The sequence below is a fragment of the Dromaius novaehollandiae genome, chromosome 5 (genome assembly GCF_036370855.1).
Source record: "Dromaius novaehollandiae isolate bDroNov1 chromosome 5, bDroNov1.hap1, whole genome shotgun sequence".
NCBI lineage: Eukaryota > Metazoa > Chordata > Aves > Casuariiformes > Dromaiidae > Dromaius > Dromaius novaehollandiae.
Genome location: NC_088102.1, coordinates 59410404 through 59434084, shown reverse-complemented (window position 1 = coordinate 59434084; position 23681 = coordinate 59410404). Strand labels below are relative to the sequence as shown.

General features: G+C 38.2%; 1 protein-coding gene across 12 annotated transcripts in view; it reads left to right on the top strand.

Annotated features, from left to right (window-relative positions):
• The window catches only part of OVCH2 (ovochymase 2), a 47890-nt gene that overhangs the window by 22684 nt on the left and 1525 nt on the right, over positions 1–23681 (top strand). For 7 of the 12 annotated variants that reach the window (XM_064512963.1, XM_026104445.2, XM_064512960.1 and 4 more), the window contains 21 exons: positions 891–997; positions 3276–3385; positions 4145–4236; positions 5440–5612; positions 6531–6626; positions 7185–7336; positions 8030–8225; positions 8734–8757; positions 10169–10259; positions 10361–10494; positions 10927–11067; positions 12080–12210; positions 12609–12702; positions 13522–13653; positions 14044–14124; positions 14386–14572; positions 16158–16227; positions 16793–16988; positions 17419–17570; positions 17906–18074; positions 18485–23024. In XM_064512963.1, the coding sequence (XP_064369033.1) occupies positions 891–997; positions 3276–3385; positions 4145–4236; positions 5440–5612; positions 6531–6626; positions 7185–7336; positions 8030–8225; positions 8734–8757; positions 10169–10259; positions 10361–10494; positions 10927–11067; positions 12080–12210; positions 12609–12702; positions 13522–13653; positions 14044–14124; positions 14386–14572; positions 16158–16227; positions 16793–16988; positions 17419–17570; positions 17906–18074; positions 18485–18507 (2551 nt within the window). In that variant the 3' untranslated portion in view covers positions 18508–23024. Of the gene's footprint in view, positions 1–890; positions 998–3275; positions 3386–4144; positions 4237–5439; positions 5613–6530; positions 6627–7184; positions 7337–8029; positions 8226–8733; positions 8758–10168; positions 10260–10360; positions 10495–10926; positions 11068–12079; positions 12211–12608; positions 12703–13521; positions 13654–14043; positions 14125–14385; positions 14573–16157; positions 16228–16792; positions 16989–17418; positions 17571–17905; positions 18075–18484; positions 23025–23681 lie in introns of those variants that run through there. The other 5 variants (XM_064512966.1, XM_026104447.2, XM_064512964.1 and 2 more) reach the window with 5 other exon arrangements.

Genomic DNA, 23681 nt, shown 5'->3' with positions numbered 1-23681 from the left:
TGCATCTACATTTCATATGAATTTAAGATAGTTTGGATACTATTTTGATTCTTTTTACTGCTTTGCTCAACTGTTTTGAAGTGAGACAATAGTTGCTAAAACTGATGAGACAAAAGTTTTCAGTGGTGAATTCGCAGGGTAATTCAAGCATGCTGTTTTGTCATATCTCTTAATTTAGCTGCTGTGTTCCTTATTTAGGGTTCAGATGGCCTTCTAGGAGACTTGCACTTAAATTGCTATTAAAAATGGGACTTGGCATCAAGGTGACTTGGAACTGGCTCTGCTGAATGCAGCAATACTGAAATATTTTTTAAAACCTGAGCCATGTCCTTCTCAGTCGCTTTTCAAAAATGGGGTATAACTCTGCTCCTTTGGAAAACCGAAGATTTGACACAGAGAGCTGTCTTTGCCTTGTGCAGCACTGAGCACGCTGTCAACACAATGATCACCTTCTGGTGTGTTTCTCGGGGCTGCGAAACTGGCTAAATATAAAGTATGCAGGCAGTAGAAAGTATTGCCTCTTCAAGAGCTGTCGAAATCATAAGGGCAAATTGCGGGTCCTTTCTATTCATGTGTGCTCTGCTTCTGTGTGTAGGTCAGCCTGGGTTAAGTGTTTGCTAGCAAAGCAGGCAATGGTCACTTCTGATTCTGCCATTTTGCTTGAATAAACTGATTTTTCGAGAGACTAGCTAGAATTTTACATCAAAGACTTCAGTAATGACTTATAAAAGAATCATGCTTGGTTAAATTTAGAAGACTCATTTGTGCAGTAAGTGCTTTATGGGCGGATTAATGAGTAACCTCTACTTCAATTAGTCAATTGCTGTTCTCCAGCGGTGTAATCTATGGGCTTCTTTTTTCCTATAAAAACTCTTCTTGTTTTCACTCAGTCACTTAGCACCCAAGATGTCCATTGCCTGCAGTAAGCTGCTGTTCCTCCTGACAGGAATAGTTTGTATTACCGAGTTTCTTGCTGTACCATCCCCTCTTCAGAAAGGTAGGATCAAAATTTCACATCTACCTTTAACAGTTTTCTAAATACGCAAGTTTTTGTTCTTAAGCAGAGACAAACATGGGAGCCAGTGCTGAAATGAAGATCCTGCATTAGTTTCACCCCCCTGGGAATTTGACCCTGAGGGCTTGTAGACCTAGATACAAGGTAGCAGTAAAATAATTTATCTGGTTTTAATTCTTTGCTTTTGTTCCAAGTCTGGCATTGACAGTTATCTTTTAATAAGATTTCTTATGAAATTTTTGTCTGATTCCTTGATGATTCAAAATAACTAAAATTACATAAACATAATTTATAATTACATAAAATTAAATTCTGTCAGATTTGCAGTAAGTTAATGGAGATCCTGGTTTGCATTTTGTCTGTGGGCCGCAAACAAAATGCAGCAAGTCCTGCAAGAGTAGTGTCTTATATTTTAAAATGCAGAATATTCTTTTTTTGGCCCAATTAATGATTCCAGCTGTTCCTGTTTCCTCCATGAAGACTTACCAATTTATAGCAAACTGGAATGGAAACCAGATCTTGATTGTGTTTGTATGACCTTTTTTCCCTCCATTTTAAATTTGCACTACTAAAAAGGAAAATTTAAAGCGATTTGCAGAATTCAGGAGATCAAACTTGTTTTCAATGAGAAAATTCCTCTTTGGCTGTCAAAAGAAGTCTGGTATCTAACACATTGTAATAAGTTGCGATCTTAAGCACTCCCAGGTGTGATATTCTGTAGACTGGTATTCTTTTGCTTCGCTGTTCTGCCATGCAGATGGATGCGATGCAGGTTTATATGCAAATCTCTCATCTAATCAAGGACTTAGAGACTGGTCCTGAAATAGTCTGTAAACTAGTCTGGAATCCTTTGGCATTAAAGAAGCAATGGCACAGAAGATTTTAGAGTTATTCAAAATATAAATATTTACTTGTTAATTTGTAAGCTAATCTTGTTCATGCTTGTGTGTTGAGAGAATAGACTTATTCGATGTTTAAAGAAAAACAGAATATTTTTGTTTGTGAATCTGATATTTTACCCATTCTCAAACCCAGTGCCAAATTCCTTTTGGTAAGAGCTAAAATACACTTTTTAAAATTTTGTCTCTGTGTCCTCTTTCCCCTCTCCTTGCTGCATCTTTACAAATGGTGAAAAAGATGGAGGTGCTGACAATCAGGAAAAAAACAAAATATCAGATAAATTCTATCTAAAGATTTTTATTTAAAAACTAGGATAAGTAGTATTGTATCAGCATTGATCTGATGTTGTAACCACTTATATCAGCCATGCTGTTCCTGAGGGTGATTGCAAAGCCCCTGTTTGTAGGTGCTATAAATTACATTTTAGGGTTTGGATGATTCCACATTTTCCAGACAGTCTATGCTAGTACTGGTCCTCCATCCCTTGCATACAGCCACCAGTGTCCCAGAACAACTACAAAATGTTCCACAATTATGGATGCTAAATCTTGCCTAATTTAGTGTTTGGCAAAATTTGTAGTAAAACGTCTTAGAGATATGTCTGACTTCAATGAATTTTCACACAGCTTTAAGAAAAAAAGTGTAGCCAATCTGTTGTGTTTGGGAAGTGCAGTACAAAAACTCCCTCTGTTGCAATGGGCTGCTTGGCAGAAGTGGTTGCTTTGCATCTATCTTTTCTTAAAATACTATCAAATCAGTAATTAGCACCTCAAATATGTTTCTATAAATTTACTCCTTTTACAAATACATAAATATTATCAGCTGCACATAGCCATAGTAGGTGATGATAATAAGGTCAAGTTAAATTGCTCTTGATAAATACAGCCAGTATTGTTGATCATCAAGATCTATATAATGTGTATTTGGATCCCACTTGTTCAAAATATTTTAAATATAAATACTTGCTGTATTTTTGAAAGTGGTAATGAAACAATGATTTAGTCCCAAAATGGTCTCAAAACCTGAATGAAAGAGAATGTTGAGATTCAAAAAGCTTCAATAAATATGGATTATGAAAGAACATTTTAATAAGGAAGGCACAATTTAATGTCCATTGTACAATTTAACCAAAAAGTATCCGTGTGGAGGAGGGTAATACAAAGTACACTGCTCTTTTCTTAACCCAATATAGGCTTAGCCTGGGCAATTTATATAAGGGATTATAAAATGTGGCTTCTGTAATGGCAGAGGGACTGCACTAACCTCTGCCTCAGAACATGCCTACCAATTCTATGTTCCTAAAAAGCAGAAAAACTTAAATCCAGAATAATTCTCTCTCTTTTTCCCTTTTACTCCTCAGATCCTAAGTGTGGGCAGAAATTTCATGAGACAAAACCGTGGAGTTACTTTAACCTTTTCACACGGATTGTTGGGGGAAACCAGGTGAAACGAGGCTCACATCCATGGCAGGTTTGCACAAGCAAATGTGGTTTTATCATCAGAACAAAGCCCTGACTTTTCATAGAAATAACGAAAGGAAAAAGCAGGTGTACTTTGTGCTTGCTGACACTTTTGATATATAATGTTGAGCTCCAGCCTGCTTTTATCAAAAACAGTGAAGCAGACAGAGAGGGCATCGACCCTTTCTGCCCACTAAGAAAGCCTTTATGTTTATCATTGTTTCTGAAAGAGCATCTGTAGATTAGCCTCCTGTAAAGAGGCAGGGGTGAACCTTTTCAGAAAAGACTCCCCACCGCCACCGCCCCAGACCATTGCCAAGCATCATGAGTTTGCAGTTTGGGAGACAGGACACCACATGCTGCTTGGTGGCTTAAGATTACAAACGAATTGGATAACAGCCACGGCATAGGCCTCAGAGACTCTCACCTGCTCTGCAGTGCTCTCAGCGACCTGCAGAGGAGAAATGCTGAATGAACTAGTAACCTTTGCAGTTTGCTGAGTGCCTCAGTGGCTTGGCATTTATTACGTATATGTTGCTTTTATCTATGCCCCCAAGTCACAGTTGAGGGGAATAGCAAGGGTTTAGGACCTCTTAGACTCAAGAACTGTAAGAATGCCACAAAAATGCGTTTTCTTGAAGTGCAGCATGAATTTTAACCGTGTGAATTTTGTAAGAGTGCATGCATGTGCTCTCTTCCTCCTTCCTCAAAGGCAATCAAAGCAGATACAAAGATATTCTGTACTTGACAAGCTTTTTTTATGATGCAGGTTTCCTTGAAACGAAGGCAAAAGCATTTCTGTGGAGGCACCATTGTTTCTGCTCAGTGGGTGGTCACGGCAGCTCACTGTGTCTTGGACAGGTATGGATGTGGTATTTCAGGAGCAGGCTGCAGGTGCAGGAAAAGTGTGTTGATTTTAAAAGTGCGTGTGTTATAGCATCCTTTTTGTGGGAGGTTGCTAGAGGTGCTACTCTTTCATTTGTAACCAACATTTTCCGTTTTTTAGCAGAAGGGGAGAAAAAAAAAACCTTTAAGTATTTCAAAAGTGATGAAGGGTAAAATAGACTTACAAGGTGAGATGAAGACTCATTTTTTGGGAGTGTAGGTAAAAATCTTTACCCAATTATAGTTATCAGGTGATTGTAATATTTCTTTCAGAGGCAGGAACTTGCAACATATATGCAATTAAATGATGCATGGGCATAGTGCTGATCTCTTGCATGCTGATTATTTTTAGCATTAGTGCTAAAAGAAAAAAAATAGGACTGTGAATATTGTAGTCAATATTTTAGTCCCGATTCTGTCATGGCTTCATGGAGATTCCAATTCCAGTATAGTTAATGCTGAACCTTTGTACTAATGCAATTGGAATTATAAATTCCAGACGTTGTTGTTGTCCAGTTGTTGGAATTATAATTTCCAAATTGTTCCTGGAATTATAAATTAGATCTGTATCAGGCATGGTATGTGATCATATCTTGGTCAAATTAGCCAGTACGTGCAGAGTTTATATTAACTACAGAAGGACTGGCAATACTTATATAGGCATAAAGTCTCTTGACACAAAAGTATCAATCAAATCTGATGAATAAATTTGAAGCATAAGAGCAAGTTTATATTGATTGCTTTTGCATTCTGTGACTGCACGTTTTGCTTTGTACTAGGAGCCCTAAAGTGGGATTCACTATGTTTTAAGGCATAAACTGAGAATGCTAGAGAAGTGGCATCTTTTTTTCTATATTTTGCTGCTTTCAAAACTTCCTTCCTCCATTCAAAAAGCAGTATGACTGAATATTTTTAAACATGGGAATAAGAGCTGTTTCATCAGTAGACCGCTGTCAGGAGTGTAGCTAAATTATATTTCTTCTCAGTCATTTTCATCTCTCAATTTCTGCTGTAGGGGGCATAGTCAGCTTGTGTTGAGTGTATACATTATATGCCTTAAAATCTTAAGATGAAATGTATTATGTATCAGCAGTAATAACCTTTCTGTTGAAAAACAACTATATTTTTCTTTCCCTTTTGAAGATTCTGTAGCTAAACTTTTATTTTTCCATTCTGCAGGAATCTACTCCAGTATTTAAAGGTCACTGCAGGAGAGCATGATTTGAGGATCAGGGAAAATGGAGAGCAGACACTCCCTGTTAAATATGTCATTAGGCATCCAAATTTTGACCCCAGAAGACCAATGAATTATGATGTTGCCCTTCTGAAGCTGGATGGAGCCTTCAACTTCAGTAAGGCCATAGTTACCTGTGATCTTTTTCAGTGAAGAAGGTAAAGCCTCCCTTTCTCCCAGATGCCGTGAAATGTCTTGACCCTGAGTTTAAGCCCATTTCTCAGCTACCAGATTATAGAATTCAAATCTCCAGAGTAGTTTGCAACTGGAATATTTAAAATACTGGAGGTAAGTCAGAAAGATGTATCAGTTGTATTTATTGTCTTATTGAGACTTACTGCTCCCTTGAAGAAAAAGGTATTGTTCTTTGTATGTAGGTGATTAACGTTTGACCAAATAGTGGTGTGGGGTTTTCCTGTTTGTTTGTTAATCTAGAGGTGTAGGTGGAGATTTCTGCCTCAAGAGGACAGTAGAGCTAGTCAAAGGCAGGCCAGAGTTCAGAGCATACCACAGTGCTCCCCGTCTCTGCCTTATTCAAACCCCCTCTTCTTTTTGTTCTCTTTTTTTCCTCCTGCAGATTGCATGGGATTATCTTTAGTAGTGGCAGAACAGTCCATTTGGAGGCTCTAAGGAAAGAGAAAGATGAGGGAAGAAGAGCCATTATTTCTCTGTTTCCCACCCTATTTCCCAGCTATTTCTCAGCTGTGGAGTAGCTTTGCCTTACAGGCAATTTTTCTGGAATACTATTTCTCGTCAGGTTTACGTGATATTGAGGTGCAGAGGAGAGCCCACCCTACTGAAATAATACTTTGCTCTTCTGCAGATTCAAGTTCACAGCACTAGGATGCTGAGGCCTGTGGTTTTCTTTTCCAGTACACTATGAAGTGGCAGCCCAGAAAAATTGTCAAAGGCCAGACTAATTCTTCAGATGCCACATAAATGAGAATATTCTTTAGCTTTAAAGAACTGGCTGAGGAAGAAAAGCTTTTTTTTCTTTCAAATATTTATCAAGAAACTCCATGTCTATCTGTCACAGGTGCATCAGTTTTGCCAGCATGTCTTCCTGATCCAGGTGAAAAGTTTGAAGCAGGATATATCTGCACTGCTTGTGGTTGGGGCCGTCTAAACGAGAGTAAGCTACTGGAGTTGTTCTTTGACAATCAGGTTTACCAGTGTCTGTGACAATCTTTGTTTCTTTATTTCTTCCTCCTCTTGTAATGGACAACAATTTCTATAGCATTGCCACGTCTACATAGCAGGCAGATGGTTTCAGCTCAGTGAAAGTTCTCTTACCAGTTTTACTTTTTCAATTTTAGATGTTTTCTTGAAAATTGCTCCAGTGTGCATTGCGTCAGCTTATTTCTGAAGCTAAAAGCTTGAATGCACAGGCTATGGACCAGAAGAAACCATCAACCGGGCATAAGAATTGTTTATGCCTACATATGAATTACCTCAAAATAGGTCACTATAATATATGGACCTGTATTTAACATTGGAGACGCTTTTAAATTTACTCAAGTAAAACTGCTTATGTTCAAAAGTACACATAACTGGTTGTGTATCAAAACGTGTTTGTGACCATTAAAATGTCCTGGAGCAAGCTTGCAACTCATATCTTTTTGCGTACTAGTAGTGACATTAATTTCACCTTTCAGCATTTCTTTTGAGCAAATCTTTTTTTGTATTTCAGATGGAATACTTCCTCAGGTATTATATGAGGTCAATCTACCAATCCTAAACAGTAAGGAGTGTTCAAGAGCATTGTCAACTTTAAAGAAACCCATCCAAGATGACACTATAATATGTGCTGGATTTCCAGATGGAGGAAAAGATGCCTGCCAGGTCAGCTGAGCAGAGGGCCTTGTGTATGTACAAGTGTTTCTCAGAAGCTCAAGATGCTGGGTGCCTAAGTCAATAGATGCACTGTAAATTGCAATATTTGGAATGTATTCATTTCATGTGCAAATTCTTTAAGAATGTCTATGTGGGGTAATCCACTCGTTAGATGATTCCATTTTAATTATTGCATGCATTGTACAGTGAGTTCCTGAAAGTAATTGTGATTTGAGGATTCCGTCTTTTGCAGTATATCCCAGTGCAATAATATTTATGGCTCTCTAACTTCAGAATGTTGCTAATGTTTTATGGAGGAAGGTAGGAAAGTATTATCTTGGGTTACAAGAAAGCAAAGTAGTGAGATGAAAGTGAAGTGATTGTTCTTCTTCGTGCATGACGAAATGCAAAACGAAACAGAACTCCTTGCTCCTTCCTTCATGCTGAAACATAGCAGATGTGCACCTTGGAGGCAATTAGTCAGAGTCTCCCCTTTTAAAAATCCTGACTAAACACAATCAAAAAGAAAAAGTGTCTGTCTTCGCTGTTTTTTTTTTCCTTCAAATGACTATTCCCTAATTTGGTAGGTTTGATCCTATGGTCCAAAAGCAAGCTTGATAAACTTTCTGAGGCTTGTCCAGTGTTATATACATGTTTTTGTGAGCAACATGTGGGTTCTGGGTTTTTGCTTGTTTTGTACAGGGAGACTCCGGGGGCCCTCTTCTGTGCCGACGTAGGCATGGTGCCTGGACTCTAGCTGGTGTGATCTCATGGGGCATGGGATGTGCTCGTGGCTGGAGGAGTAACGAGAAGAAGCAATATTACAGAAGAGGTTCTCCAGGAATATTTACAGACCTTAGCGCAGTGCTCTCCTGGATTCAAGAAAATATGAGTAATGGTAATAAGTTTCCTTAATAATTTGTCTCACGTATCAGATGGAAGAGTTGTCACAAAACAGTATTTCATTTAATTTTATGTTCTTCAAGGCTTGTACTTACATTTTTTCCCATACTTCCTGGTAAAGTATTACAGCTTCTCACAATGCTTTTAACTACATGGTACTGACTGCCACCCTTATCTGAAATGTATAGTGTTTACTCAGCAAGTATACAGAGAGTATGGTGCTGCTTACACCGAGCAGTGGCCTCACAATTTGTGATTAATCTAGCAGTAGCTACTCCAGAGCTGCTTATCTCAAAGTCAGCATTGTCTGAACTTGCTGTTTTGTTTTAAGCGCAAGCCTAGTTTATTGTGGACACAATGTGCCCAAAAAACATTTGAATTTGCCACAGTGCTAGCTGTATAAAATTGCCATTTCACACTAATAAAAATAAAGCCTATTGTGAATACAAAACCAAAGTATTTATTCTTCTTTTCTACCCCCTTCTCTTTCCTGCCTGTATGAGACCTGAAAATGAAAAGTTCCACAGGTGAGTACAGTATTTTTAAGCATCTATATGTATCGGAGCTTTAATAATAATTAAAAAAAAAAGACTGTTGTATAATTTATGAAGGGAGAAACATTTATAGCGTGATTCATCAACGCATGTTAAATGTATATTTTAAATACACATTTTCTTTCCTCCTGGTGCAATAAAAAATTACTTATGTAGGAGTCTACTTATGTCCTGGTGACTTCAAAAAGAAATTTCCCTTAAGACAGCTATGTATAAAAAACCCAGTATTTTTATTGAAATTAAAATAGAATTAACGGGAAAAATGTAGAACAGAACCTCAAGCTGCCTGTGAGAACCACATAATGAAATTGAATCTGTATAGAAATGTAGGTTCCAAGCAGAAAGTATGATGCAAATTGGTAGTGCATTTATGTAGCCTATGATTAATGTATCTACTTGTGACTGGTGTCTATTCATTTCTATGAATAAAATGAAAAAAAAAAAAAAAAAAAAAGGAAGTAGCACATTTTTAAATTGAAAAGTTTTACTTTGTTCTGCCACATTTATGTTTATGTTGGGCATTTGGTTCAACTAGGTAAAACTTCACCTAAGGATAACAGTAATAATTTGTGTGAACTAGATCTTAAAATTTCAGTTTTAGCAGTCTAGAATGAGATTTCTGAGGTGACAGATAATCTTCGGGATATGGTCAGTTTATATGGATTTGCTATGTCCAATGAGAATTGGGTCTTTAAGTGTGGTTTGTGTCTTTTTGAAACTTTTTCCTGGTCTTCCGAAGATGCTTTAGGTAAGATAATCGTATAAGCACACGACCCCTTAATTTTTTTTCATATGTGTAGTTGTTAAATGTATTACTGGCTTGCCCTGGCAAGGAGAAGAAAAGGCAAGAGAAGGTAATTTTTGTAAGTAATAGTATTTTCTAGTAACATTTATCTGGAGAGAAAAGGTTCTGCTGCTTCTTTTAAAGTGTTTTCAATATCATATCGGGCTCTTGCAAAAGTCTCCTGCTCTGATGCAGCTAAGAACATTATTATATATGGGCTGCAATGAACACTTCTCATATCCTGTGGCATGCATTTTTTCTCTCTGGAAAATATTTATACCAAATTCTTCATTTGGGAAATTGTTTCTTTAAGGTAAAAGACGGCACTGCCATTTTCACAGTAAAACATGGTAGGGCACTGGCAGTGCTTGTTTTTTGCCCCCAAAACTCTGTGTTTTCAAAATGACTTAATCATAATTCCAAAAAAGAAGAGAAGAGAGGGAGGACTCAGCATCAGTGATTCAGAGATCATGAAACAAGATACAGCTGAGCAATCTTGCATCTCACTATTTTCTAGATGTTTGATCTTTTTGGTGTAACAGATGATTGCATATGTGTCAAACCTGATTTCTGCTATTTCATTTTAACTCCACAATGCAGCATTTTGTAGCACTCAAGATGGCAAACTCCCCAACAGTGAAGGAGAATTACATTTTCCTGGAAGTCCCGAGCATTTCTATCAAAACCATCAGTAAGTAGACAAAATGCAGTCTCTGCCAGCAACGATTCACGGTAACTGTGTAGCTGTTTTTTGTTGCAGTTTTGTGAACAAGAACTCATCTGTCATTCCAGATTGTGTGTATGGACTCTATTTGTACCAGAAGGGAATTATATATTGCTTCGTTTTTCTCACTTTGATATAGAGCCGGAAACATTTTGTGACTATGATTCTTTATCAGTCTATTCTAAAGATGACAGACTTGTTGGTGAGTTGCTGTTCCCAGTTCTGTGAAATGATCTGTCAGTGTTATTCTTTCCATATGATAGCAGCTAAACCCAGTGAGGACACTGCAGTTGATCATGTTTTACTCTCACTTTCATCTTGAATGCATTGTAGCATATGATCTATAATAAGAGACAAGAGGATGGGAGAAAAAAAGAGTGGAAAAATGCCTGGTAGGGAAATTTGTCAGCGCATGGCTTGCTGGGGTCAAGGATTTTTAATTTTTAATACTATCCATTTTAGTTTGGCTGATGGATGAATAGAGAATATAGAGGAAAGGATAGGCAATTTCCTTTTCATTCTTGAATTTTTATAACCAAGTACTGGGTCTGAAGCTTTACAAAAATAGTACTTGTAAGCTTCACAAATGACTAAAGACTTTAAACAGTGGTTGTTCTCTAATAATGTATTTCAGGGAAATTCTGTGGAGGAGATCTTCCGTTACCTATTTTGATTGGCTCCAATAGTGTAAGGCTGAAATTTGTGTCTGACAACAAGGATTATGGAACTGGGTTTTCCATGACCTACAGAACTCTTGCGCCAGATACTCTTCCTGGTAAGTCTAAGTCTAAGTAATATACCTGTCTGCCATACTGTGCTCTTGGGTGGTTGCCTGAGAAAAATTTTCATGAGAAAATGAATTGGAGGAAGCTCCTATGCTTTTTTTAAATGGATGATGTAATGAACAAGGTAAGTGTGTTTAGGCTGCCAGGTGACATTGTGGAGAAACTGGAATACCAGAAAGAGATGCTGTTGAGAAAAGCCTTCCTGTACTTTCTGTCCTCTTCTCTATCTGCTTTATATAAGATCACATCTTCTTCCCTATTTCCAGAATATTTTAGAACTTTATTAATAAAATCAGTCAAGTGAGCAGAATTTCCAGATGAAAGCTGCTTTGCTAGGCCCAAGCACACTTTCCTGGAAGGGGACCTGAGGGAGGCAGCTAATGCTGAAGTACATGTTGTGGAGAATTGCTTTCAGTTTTGCTGTGCAGATGAGTGAGGTCTGCCGTCGCTGGGAAATAGGCCCAAGGGCCATCAGTTGAGTCTGGTCAATCCACTTAAAGACAGAGAGAGACCTGGTGTTTCTGTTTTTCTAGCTTTTCCTGTTCATTTTTTCCCTTATCAGAGTGTAAGGGCAGCGTGTAGGGCAGAACCAGCCTTGAGGGGCCTTGCCACTGCGCAGCCCCTCAGGAAGATGCATCCTGGCACTGGCTGTGTCTAGTATCACCACTTTCATCTCCAAAGAGAGATGGCTAATGGCAAGTCAGAAAAACATGCCCTGCTCTTATCTGGCCCCACACAGGCACCTGTGTCTGCAGTGTGCTGACTGCAGCAAAGGGGGAATGCTGCAGCTGTGGGTCGAAACACTCTTCTGCCTGGGAACAGAGATGAAAATTTTTCTTTGTGTGTTTTTCAGGCAGACGGATTTGGCTTGCTGTTCTTTTCCTGTTCTTTCTCACCTGTGTGAAAGCACCACAATAGTTTTTTTCTGGGTTTTATTTTTTTTGTGAATGATTTAATAGGAAAACACTCTGTCTCCATTTTTGTTTGCCTTTGGATTTCCAGATTCTGGCTGTGAGTCCTTAGCTGTCCTTTTTGAAGAAGGAGTGCTACAAAGTATGCACTATCCAGAGCACTACAGCAACCTGGCAGATTGTCAATGGGTTGTTTGTGCACCAGACAACCATGTAATCAAGGTATAATGAGTCCTTCTTGTGTCTACAGAGTGGAAGGGGGTACTATTTTGTTAACAACAAACAAATCATGCAGCTAAGGAAAACAAGATCTAGCAACCTAACCTTGAATAATGCTGCTGGATGCAGTTAGGAGAAATTGCTTTTCACCCCAAAAGCCAGAATTGGTTTTGATTTCTCCTTTAGGTTATAGTAATTATTAAGTATTTCTCAGTTGAAATTTTATCATGACAAATTCTTCTGGCAAATGTAATGTGCTGCATATCACCTGTGAGAGGTCTGAATGACACAGATGCCAGATTCTGAAGGAATCATTGAGAATACTAATGACCTGATAGTAAGTCTTTGAATTTCTCTTTGCAAGTTTTACAAACACTTTCTTTTTATTTATTTATTTAAAGCTTACGTATCAGTCTTTTGAAGTAGAAGAGAACGAAGATTGCTCTTACGATGCTGTGACCGTGTACGAAGATGTAGGAAAAGAGGAGGAAATTGGTTTGGCTTTTGATTTTCAATATAATATGCTGATTTGGGGATGATCCATTACTCTTAGAACTTCTACTAGCTCAATTTTGCAGTGTAAAATCAAGTAGAGTAATTTCCCTCTAGAATCTCAGGTGATGTTATGGGTGCTAGTCTAAGTACCTTGAAAAATACTTGCATGCACTGCTTGTTCTGTTCCATTTATTGAAGCAAATACACATTTAACAGAACAATTTTGTGTATTTAAAGTCCATCCAAAATGCAGTTCTGAATTCATGTAAATCAAAAAAAGGGTATAATACAATAACATGTTTTTGTAGTGACAGTGCTACTCAGATCAGGCCTAGAAAGTACCCAGGTGGTCTCCTTTTCAGAGGCCAGTTCTTTGCACCAGATGAGCCCTGATGTGATTCTTACCACTTTACTGGAGTTTCCCCTAGCTTAAATTGAATGAGAGTAAGACCTGTCCCAATCAACTGTGGAGCTGATGTTAGTGCCCAAACACTAACAAGGCAATCAAGTATCCACTGTATTCCATACATAACTGCAACCTATGAGCATGAACACTGCAACAGTCTCTTATAAAATAATGCAAAAGTCTCCTTGTTTTCTGAGGTAATTACTGAGCAAGGACAGATTAACAGGAATAACAAAACAGAAACAGTCTTTCAGGTTCAGTCTTTTTATCTGCTCCTTTGTTACACATAGTTATTTTTTACTCTCCTCTGTGACAGCTGGAATACACTGAATATTGGTTGCCCATTACTGAAAGAGAAAATCATGTAAAAGTACATTTTAATCTGCTGTGATTCTTTGCTTTGTCATCTTTAGCTAAGTCTTGTGGATTTGCTCTACCAGCACCTGTTCTAAGCTCCTCTGGTATGATGCTGATTGTCTTTCACTCTGACAAAACAGAGACCTTTGGAGGATTCAGAGCTACAGTCTCTTTTGTTCATGTAACAGGTAATAAAAGTAACTTGGGAGTCTGGTGCTTTGAGGCAGCACACAGGGCTCTTCAGTGAATCTGGATTTTGCTCTAGGAGATTCTCATCTAATAAACTTTTCAGTGAAAGAACTTTGTGAACCTACTGAGGCATTAAATGAGGATTTAGTGAGTGGGTGAAGAGAAATAATAGATCTCTCCTAAACCTCAGAGATTTATTTTGTATAAGAGCATTTTGGTGCATTGTAAACTGTGCTTTAACCATCTGAAGATGTAATAGCACAGATTTCTACTGTAGGAATCTAATCCTTCTACAGAAATGAAAATAAAGGAAATAAAAGTGCTTTTGTGATTAAAATAAAAATATCACTTGAGACACCCTAATAACGTTTTCTGTTTTCATTTGCTAGATTTAAATACTTTGGATTCAGATAGTGAAGAAGAATTGAAAGATGTGGATATGACTGCAGAAGAAATACAGATTATGACAGGTAAGTCAACATGGGTTAAGTTTTCTTCATAGGAATATGGAGTATGTTTTGGACTGTAACTAAAATGTTATTGTCTCCAAGTATCTAATAGATGCACTCTGAATTGTCTCTCAAGACCTTTTAATTAAGATGTGTTGAGGAAATAAGAGGATAAATGGTAACCCTTCTATGTTTTAGCTTTAGAATAGTAGAACCTAATTTTTCTTCTCCAAATCTCATCCTCCAAAGATTTCTTTGAAATACAAATCCTTTCTGTTTTAGATGATATTTGTGGACTGCCTTCAAATCAGCCCAGGTTCCTCTTCAGTAGGATAATTGGAGGTGAAGAAGCTGTACCATACTCATGGCCTTGGCAAGTCAGCATACAGATTTCAGATGAGCATATCTGTGGAGGAGCAGTTCTTGCCAAAGAATGGGTTGTCACAGCTGCTCACTGCTTTAATTCTAAGTAAGTACTGTGGTAGGAACCCTTCCTGGGAAGGTCTGTGGTTGCACAGAGTGTCTGCTGTGTGGTAGTTCTGCCCAGGGTGGCTGGTGTGGTTTTGGTTACCACTTACTTGCAGCTTAGGCTAGCATAGGATTCTTTTGCTCCATGCATACATACTAGGATCATAGTGGCTGCACGAGTAGTAGCCTTCTCCTGTAGGCTTGGTTTTCATTCAGGTCAGTTTTAAAAGCAAATTTTTAAGTTTGCCACTTCAGAAGAGATTTGCAAGATATTAAGTCTCCAAATCTCTTGTCATTCATCACTTATTCTTAGGTAACTTTTCTGTCTGGGTCATTTACAGACCATGATTTTCTGTAAGTAGAATGACCCTATCCACAAACTCAAAATTTCCTGGAACTGGTGGGTTTTGGCAGTCATATACAGGAGGCTTTTGTGCTATGTGTACAGAGATGATGCCACTCCCTTATTAAAAAGCTAACAATCTGTTGAATCAAATCACATGGATCTCATTCTTTCTTTACTGAGAGAAGCCAAAAGGGTACAGTGTGACTTTTGGACTCTAAAATACTTTCTAAAATATAATTTGACTATTTTCTTCATTTCTTAGACTGAATTGTACATGACTGTTTCCAGTTTCAAATTAATCACAAGTACATTGACCTAAAATTCACATACTTTGGGTCTTGAGTCATTAAAACAGTGAAGTTTAAAAAAAAAAGAAAAAAAAAAAGTAGTAGTAGTCCTCCCAGGATTGCTGATCCAAAGTATTCTGGCCCATCTTCAAATAATCTTGGAATTACCTGAAAATCAGGGGAAGCTTTCCAAAGCCAAAACTGCCCAAGCTTGTCAGACATGTATATTCTCTGTTTCTTGGATACTATTCCACTCCCCTACAGAACTTGGGATCTGAAATGCCAATGCTGTTTTGCATTTTGGACTTTGGCTTCTAAGTTTCTAAATATTAGCTTGAAAAATTTTATCTTGGAAGCGTTGTGCTGTGTTGAAAGTACTGTTTTGAGAGCCACAGTACGGGGGAATATTGTTGCATGCTGCCATCACATCAGGATTTGTGTACATGGATTAATGATGCTACACAACTGATTTCATCAAGTAGTTACAACAGGTTTTCAAGGAGGGAGAGGGCTTGCTTAAGAAACCAGAGAATGCAATGAAGTGTTTCTGTTGCATTTCTTTGTATCATTTGATGAATAGTTATGTTTTACAGGTCGTACTTTTTTTATTAAGAGCGTGGGGACGAACACTGTGCCTGAAGGGTGTGGACCATGTAGACCTCCTGTTCTGCACCAAGCACCCTCATCCCTTAAAAGCTGCTCTTTCTCTCAGCTCACTGTGTTTGAGGGATGTCACTGCCCCATCCTGAGAATGCTTCATGTGCCCCTTGAAGCCAGTGGGAAGGTTCCCCCCACAGATTTCTATGAGAGTGTGGGCCTTGGGTGGTGTTGGCTCAGCAATAAGAAGGGCACTAGGGGAAGGTTGTAAGACTGACAAGCTCTATGAATCCTGTTGTACCAGCCTGAGAATATACCTCCCCCCTTCTTTTTTTTTTTTTTTTTTTCCCCCTCAGGGAACAATACAGAGACTTATGGACAGTGGTCACAGGAATTCACAATCTTGCAGAGCAAGACTACAGACAGGTACTATAAGTTATGCTTAATAATAAAATATAAATCAATCTTACAAACTATTTTTTAATGTAGATGCATCTCCCAAATTGTCTCAAATCTCCCCAATGCAGCAAACTGCTACTGACCTTAATCTTCATTTGCACAGCAGCTTTTCTGTGACTGCTGATTGTATCAGCACAGAACCGTGCCCTCACCAGTAATGATGTCCAAAGCTCAGTATCCTGGAAGGTGCCTGAGTGAGGAGTATATTGTCTCTGAATTTCCTGGTGACTATTAGCGAGGCAGAAATAATTAGGGCACAGCTTTCCACTGTGCTCAGACTGGACAAATGTTTTTTTCAAGACCCCTTTCCTACACTTGCTGGATGGAGTTTCCTGCAGATTCTCTGATCCATGTCCAAGAGGCATGCTCTTTACTTGTTAATTTGAGAATCTGGTGATTCCAGCTACTGCTTTTAGATATTTCCTCCTCTTAAGGCACCATACATACTGCTTGAATATATATAAAACTAAAGTTCCTTCAAGCCTCAAATTACAAAGTCATTCAGAAAATGTCAATGTCCTTGCTTTCCTAGAAAAGGACAGTAAAGCAGTTTATTATACATCCAAGTTTTAATAAGACCACCATGGACTGTGATATTGCCTTAGTGCGACTGGCCGAGCCCTTAGAATTCAACCACTACGTGCGCCCGGTGTGCCTGCCTGCGAAGGAGGAGGCAGTTCAGCCCTCGAGGGTGTGCGTTGTCACAGGATGGGGTGCACACGCAGGAGGTAGGCAGTCTTTGCTCTTTCGAGGGCTAAGCAGGTTGTAGCTGTATCTTGAATACTGTGTTGTATGTCATAACATCAATCATGTCTATACTTTGGTTCCTGGAGAACTGATGTCTTAAGAAGTTTTTGCCTGTATAAGCTGAGATAGACACACAGGTAAGTAAATGAGTGAGAGTAAAGCAATTGGATCATTTAGATTTTTGAGAACATTTGGAAAGGGGAAGTGTAAAGCTTCTTTCTGGAAGCCTTATAAAAGGTTGTATAAAGCACTGGAGATACACAGTGAACAGTAGTCCTGCTCAGTTTGGAGAGAAAACTGAAGGGACCAAAGAAATATTTTTCATCCTTTATGTTTGTGATGGCAAGTGAGGCAGGTATTGTATCTTTAGTTCATGCCTTAGCTGGTTTCTGAGATGTCTTTTACTCCAAGACAGAGAAAAGGGGAAAAAACTTCATCAGCTTGAGGTCCCCATCCTGGTGCTTGACACATGTCAGAGCTATTACATAAACCTTCCCAGTAAAGTGACCCAGAAGATGATCTGCGCTGGGTTCCCTCTGGAAGAAGGCAAGGATTCGTGCACAGTAAGTTGCGCGCATCACCTTTGCTTTCTGCCACTTGGGGTATGGCCAGTTGGGTTCTGAAATGGGGAGTGTTAAAATCTCAGTAACAGCTGTTTTCTTCCAAATACGTTGTATCTGATTGACAGAGAAAACACTCCTTAATAGTAGGATTTTAATTACTCATATTGCATAAAAGGTTCATTTCTTGAACAAAGGTTAACTTATTTCTTTCTCTACCTTTTAAAAACATACGGATCCAAACACATGAGCAGTTGTGGCCTCTCATAGCTGAAATGATGTTTTAAAAACATAAGGAGTGATGTTAGCTTGTAACAAGAGCCCTTTGCCTTATGTAGGGTGATTCTGGCGGCCCATTAGTTTGTCCTTCAGAAGATGACTCTGGATTTTACACCCTTAATGGAATCACTAGCTGGGGCTTGGGCTGTGGAAAGAAGAGCTACCCAGGAGTATACACCAATGTTGGTGTTTTTGTTGACTGGATCAAGCAGAGTGTTAATAGTAGTGGTATGTATGGAAAAACTAATTAAGTGAATCCTTTTGCTATTGCTAGATGATTTATTTGAGGCCTTTTCCAGGGTGTCATTTTTGCATTTGGGTGTCCAGCACTTCCTGAAATCTTGGCTCTTTAAAATATCCCTAGCTGAGTGCCCAGAAAGAGAGGAATCTAAATCAGTGCTCATTTCTGAAAATCTTATTTCTTCAGGATGTATTATTGTTACTCTCTTTACTACATTTCTCTTCTTGATGAATAGTGCTTTAACTTACTGCTACTTTGCTGCCTCATTTCTCATGGTTAGGAAGAGGTAGGGAGGAGTGAACTGACACATGATAGCTGAGTTCATTTTGACAAGCTTATTGACAGCCTTTGATGATCTTTGTGAAGTTTACCCTATTGTTCTTTTTCCTTTTTGTAGATCTCCCCATTTTCATGGTGTAACTGTCAAAACAGCAGTTCTGATGGACAACGTTGTAAAACACTTCCAAAGCACAAGTATCACTGAAAGCAAAACTTGGTGAGAGTGTATTAGTTCATGCTTGGTGAACAGATTCCAGAGTAGCTGATCCTTACTTCAGTGAAGTTATTGATTTACCTAAATTGAGACTTTGGCCTTACATGCGTGTTGTTGGGGCAGACATAAGTTACTTGAAATCTTCTGAAAGTCTGTCTGTATTAAAAGAAAGGAGAGGGAGGATAAACCATCATATGCCATGTGTTGAGCATGTCCTTGAACACAGTACAGGAGGGTATAAAATACTGCAGAGATGAAATGAAATAAGTACCCATGTAAAACAGAACTGAAGGACTAGTCAGTCGTCCTTCCATTAAGGTCAATAGGAGTGTTACCTCTGACTCTGAGAGGACCTGGGCAGTGGCAGTAGTAGTGAATTATTGAGGAACAGAAGAACATTGTGTAGTGATTAGTGATGTGAATCAACGCAGTTGTTGGGAAAAGGGTATTTTTAATGCACCTAAATGATAGTCCTCATGGGTCTGATCTCACTGATTTGGGTGTTACAATACTCTTACCAGCTGAGAAACCTGGCCACTGGTGCCTGTGATAATGGTAACAGCTGCTCAAGCAAGGAAGCTGAATTGCAGTGCAGTGTAAAATACTCGTTTTTCTAGCTCTTTCTTATAATTCATACTTTTTATAAAAGCTATCAAATGCAGAGAAGGCATAACAAGACAGAGAAGTTGTAACAGAGACGGCAGCTCCAAAACTGCTCAGGCTTTCAAGATGTAAGGTAAACTCAGCAATGACGAAGGGTCACTTGCATGACCACCTTCTGGTCTGCCTGCACAGTGGAACTGCCTATCAGTGCAAAGCCCCACATATTGGCTTCTGTATTTTGAAAGACTTTCATGGCTTGCTGTTAAGATGAAAATTCTCTGATGGGTGTTTTCTAGACATTAAACAACTTCTTTTGAACATAGGGAATTCTGTATAGTAAGGACTGTACCGGGTGGAAATAGTGACCTCAACCATCTACACCTTTTCAGTAACTTGTCCACAATCTGGGATGTTTGGGATATGTTTCCTTTACTTGACCTAACCTTTCCCTTGCATCAGCTGTGTGCCCACTTTAATTCCATTGGCTGCAATAATTCTGGTTGACTTAAAGAGAAGAGAATCCAGTTCATTGGGTTAAGTTTTAACTATAATTTTGTGAAGTCAGTATTTCATTGAATGGTTTAAAATCAGTTATGTTCATTGATTTTAGATCCTTTAATCTTATTTAGCAATGGAACTGTTGACCGAGGTCTAAATGATGTCTGGATGACTTGTCCAATATTTTAATGTGTTGTGTTGCTGTGCCTGTAGGGAATATGAAAATGACAGAGATCTTTTGCAGATGCCAAATACTTGCGTTCAGGACTTCAGTAATAATCATCAGAATTTAACAGATGTGTTGACAAAGCAGTAGGTGTTGGCTTGTTGTCCTCTGATACAAATCACTTTCCCTGCTCTGTTCCAAATTTCTGGATTGAAGAAAAGTTGATGTTTTGATTCAAAATTAACATCAGCTTTTCAAATTGTTGGAGAAGTTGCATGCATTCATTAAGTAATGGAAACAGTCTCTATTATTTCCTATTTTAACAAATACCTTGTTGTTCAAACAGATAAGTGTTTGAAAATACAGGCATTCCAGGCCAAGGGCCTCTGGTACCATGCAAGAACTGACAAATATTCTAATTAAACTATAGGTATAATTAAGCAGGTACTGTGTAATTCATGCACTGTAACCTGAGCACGCTTAAAGGCAAATAGCAGCTTGTTTTATGCTGAAATGGTTGCTTACACAAGAAATTGTGATGACATGTTCCAGTTATCTTTGCAAATGGTGCTGTGCCTGGTCTTAGTGTTTAAAAACTCGATCAGTGTGATAGCACAATAGGTAACTAAAGTCCTTTGACTCAATGGTCTGGGAAATAAATAGAATGGAATTAAAATATCTCATTTTGCTTTTGTTAATATTACTGGCAAAGTCTTCAGAGATGCATTTCCAGTACAGGAGTTTGGGGCCAGTAATCCTATTCTTTTGTTGATATTAGTTTAGAACTTCTGATTTATTTAAATATATAATTTTATTCTGCAGCAAGATAAAAAAAAAAAAGAACCTCTTTTCATCTAAGTTTATCCCAAAATGAATATGGTAGGCCTCTTTGACTAGCTTTTTCTCTCCACTGCAAAGTTTCAGAAAAAAGCTCACAAAAAGATCTGGGGAATGTGCTTTCCGTGAAACTGTGAAAACACTTCCTGCTGGAAGGACTATGGACAAATTTAGATAAGTTCCAAAGAGTAAGTGTAAGGCACAACTGTGTTAAATTACTGGTAGATTGTGCGTGTTCTTTCTTTGAAGAGGTCTGTAGAAAGGAATAATGGGAAAATAACCTTTGTAATTTTTCATTGTGAAAGTTGACTGGTGTCCAACTATAGTGGCAGTTGCTACTAGCAAATGTTATCGGTTTCACTTTGCTGGGAGCAGATGTGTCTTATCAGTTCGACCTGATTCTGTTTTGCCTAACAGGAACACGATGACTTAAAGTACCTGTAAAATTTTTGTCTGCATATTAATCTAAAACAAGGATATCAGTTGGTGTGTTCAGGTTTTAAAAAAGGAGGGGGAGGGGGGCAGCAGACTTGCAGGTGTATCAGTTGGGCTAGTCCTGTTTAATGTAGTGCATATGGGCTGATAAATTGATGATGTCACTTTAAAAAACTCCTTAACAATATTAACAATACTGTCTTAGATTATTTATATGTGATTTGATTGTTAAGGTACTTACTTTTTGCTTGACTATATGATGTTGACTTTTCATATTTCTCCTAGTATGGCTTTACAGGTAGTCTGGTTTTGCTTTTGTTTGTTGTGTCTTTTCAGCCTTTTATAAGCTGCCAGGACCTATTAGTGGTACAACAAATGTGAAAAGTTTTGTGATGCAAATACAATCTGTTTAAAAAATAAAAAACTACTTCCAATGGAGTTCATGTAATGGAATTGTATTTTAGTTTTTACAAAATCAACTTTGACTTGATACTGTCTTTCAGGAAAAGTAGGCGATCTCTGCTGGAATATGAATGGGCTGGGAGACCTAGACACCCGTTTGCTACTACCAGAGTTAAGCTGGTGTCTATTGCTCAGGCTTGAGCGAGCAGCAGATACATCTCTATGCTATACAAATATGTAGGATGGTAGTTCCTATTCTGTATGCTTTTACAACCTATTGTTTTTGCACATAATTTATAAGACTTAAGAAAAATAAAAGGAAGGAATTTGGGACTTAAGAAGTTGGCATTAATAATGTGCATTCACATAGCTAATCTATATTCATAGCATGATGTTTTGCAAATGTAATTCTTTTTGTGCAAAATGCGCAAGGATTTGAAAGATATAAGGCAGGTACTTACACCTCACAGTGTATTGCATTACCGTTGATCACTGTGTAAGAAAGGCATTTGGCACATGCCACAATGGATTATGGATTTGATTTATTTGAATGGATGCTTGGGAAGTGTTGCTAGCGTAAAAGAAGTTATGTGAAAAAAATACTCAGGAAAACTGTTAAAAATGTGTGTATATAACTAGAACTTCTCATACACAATGACCAGAACCTGATTCCCATGTATACAAAGTCAACTCTGCCCCACTTTAATTACTTACAGTTGCATGAGATGTTTCTTAACCCCACAGTCAAAAGGCGGGGTACTAGTTTCAAAAGCAAATGAGGTTCCCCGAGTGCTTAAAATCTAGATAAAAATCTTCTTCTCTTGGCATATAATGGTGAAATGTCTTTTTTTTGTAACATTGTATGGAAGCAAATGAAGGCTCATTGCGTTGTTCACTGGCACTGCACTTCACAAAATATTTAGAATAAAAGTTTATGTACAAAAAAAAAAATCTTGTTCTGACCTTTAGTTAACACAAGTATCTGTGACCAAAAGTTTTCCTGCTGAGAAACTGTAGGCCTGCTCTGTACCTGTTCGTGCATGTGCATGTGCATGCTGGGAGTCCAAACACATTGCTGGTGATACACCTTCTAGATAGCATTTGCAGGTTTAGTTATTAAAACATTTTCGTAATTTTCGTTGGAAAGGGGAGATCTTCATCAAAAATAGAGATTATATGTTCATTGTTAAAGCAGGTCCGGGAATAGTACAGAAAAGCAAGTAATTGTTGCCTCAAATTTAAATTCTGGCTATATAGCCTGACAGAAGATGTTAAAAACACTGTTGATCTTGGACTTTATGGCATTATCTGTGTGAATTCACTTGTTCCATAATTCCTTACTTTGTCATCTCCTCCTTTTCCTGCCTAGGACAGCAAAGCTACTTACTGCATCATGCATCATACTGCTCCTGGTTGCTTGTGCTCTCGTGACCTCTCCAATGAAGCCAGAGGAGCAATAGCAGAGCAGCATCCTATCTTTCCTTAGATGGACTCTCTCTGAAAGTATGTATGCCATGTATTTCCTGGCTCTCTCTCCTAGAGTGGGTCTGGACGAGAGCATCTGACCATCGCGGTATTTAGATGGTTCTCATGTGGACATCCCAATTTTCTTCTCTTTTCCTCTAGCCTTTTTTCCCCTCTGTATCTTGTGAGGACAAGTGCCACAAGGGCAATTATTTTTTCAGATTCAGGAATCAATTTCTTATCATGTATTGGATGCACAGCAAACCTTTTCTTTCTTCAGTTGAAGTGGATAGAATTGGTTCTTTGCACACTTTCAGCAGAGTGAATTTAGTAACAATGCTAGAGGAACTGTGGTTGTCACATCTGTGTGAAGTAAGTTGTAAGAAAAAAGAATTGGGCTTGGTATTTTGAAGAAAAAATGAGTTTTATATAGACTAAAATCTTGCCTTTGAAGGAAAATAATAAGCAAAAGTTGAAGGCTAGTACTGTCCAGAGAAAGAGTATTAAGAATAGTTAAAACAGAAAATGAAAAGTACCTCTAAATTTTTCCCACGTTCTGCAAGACCCCTGGCTTACCTTTTTCTTACTAAAGGACTGAGTTGTGTTCTTGAGGGAAGATTAATGCTTCTTATCAAAAGTGCCACTGTTAATTGCCCAGCAGTGCAATTATTTGTCATAGCACTAAGTGCTTTAAAA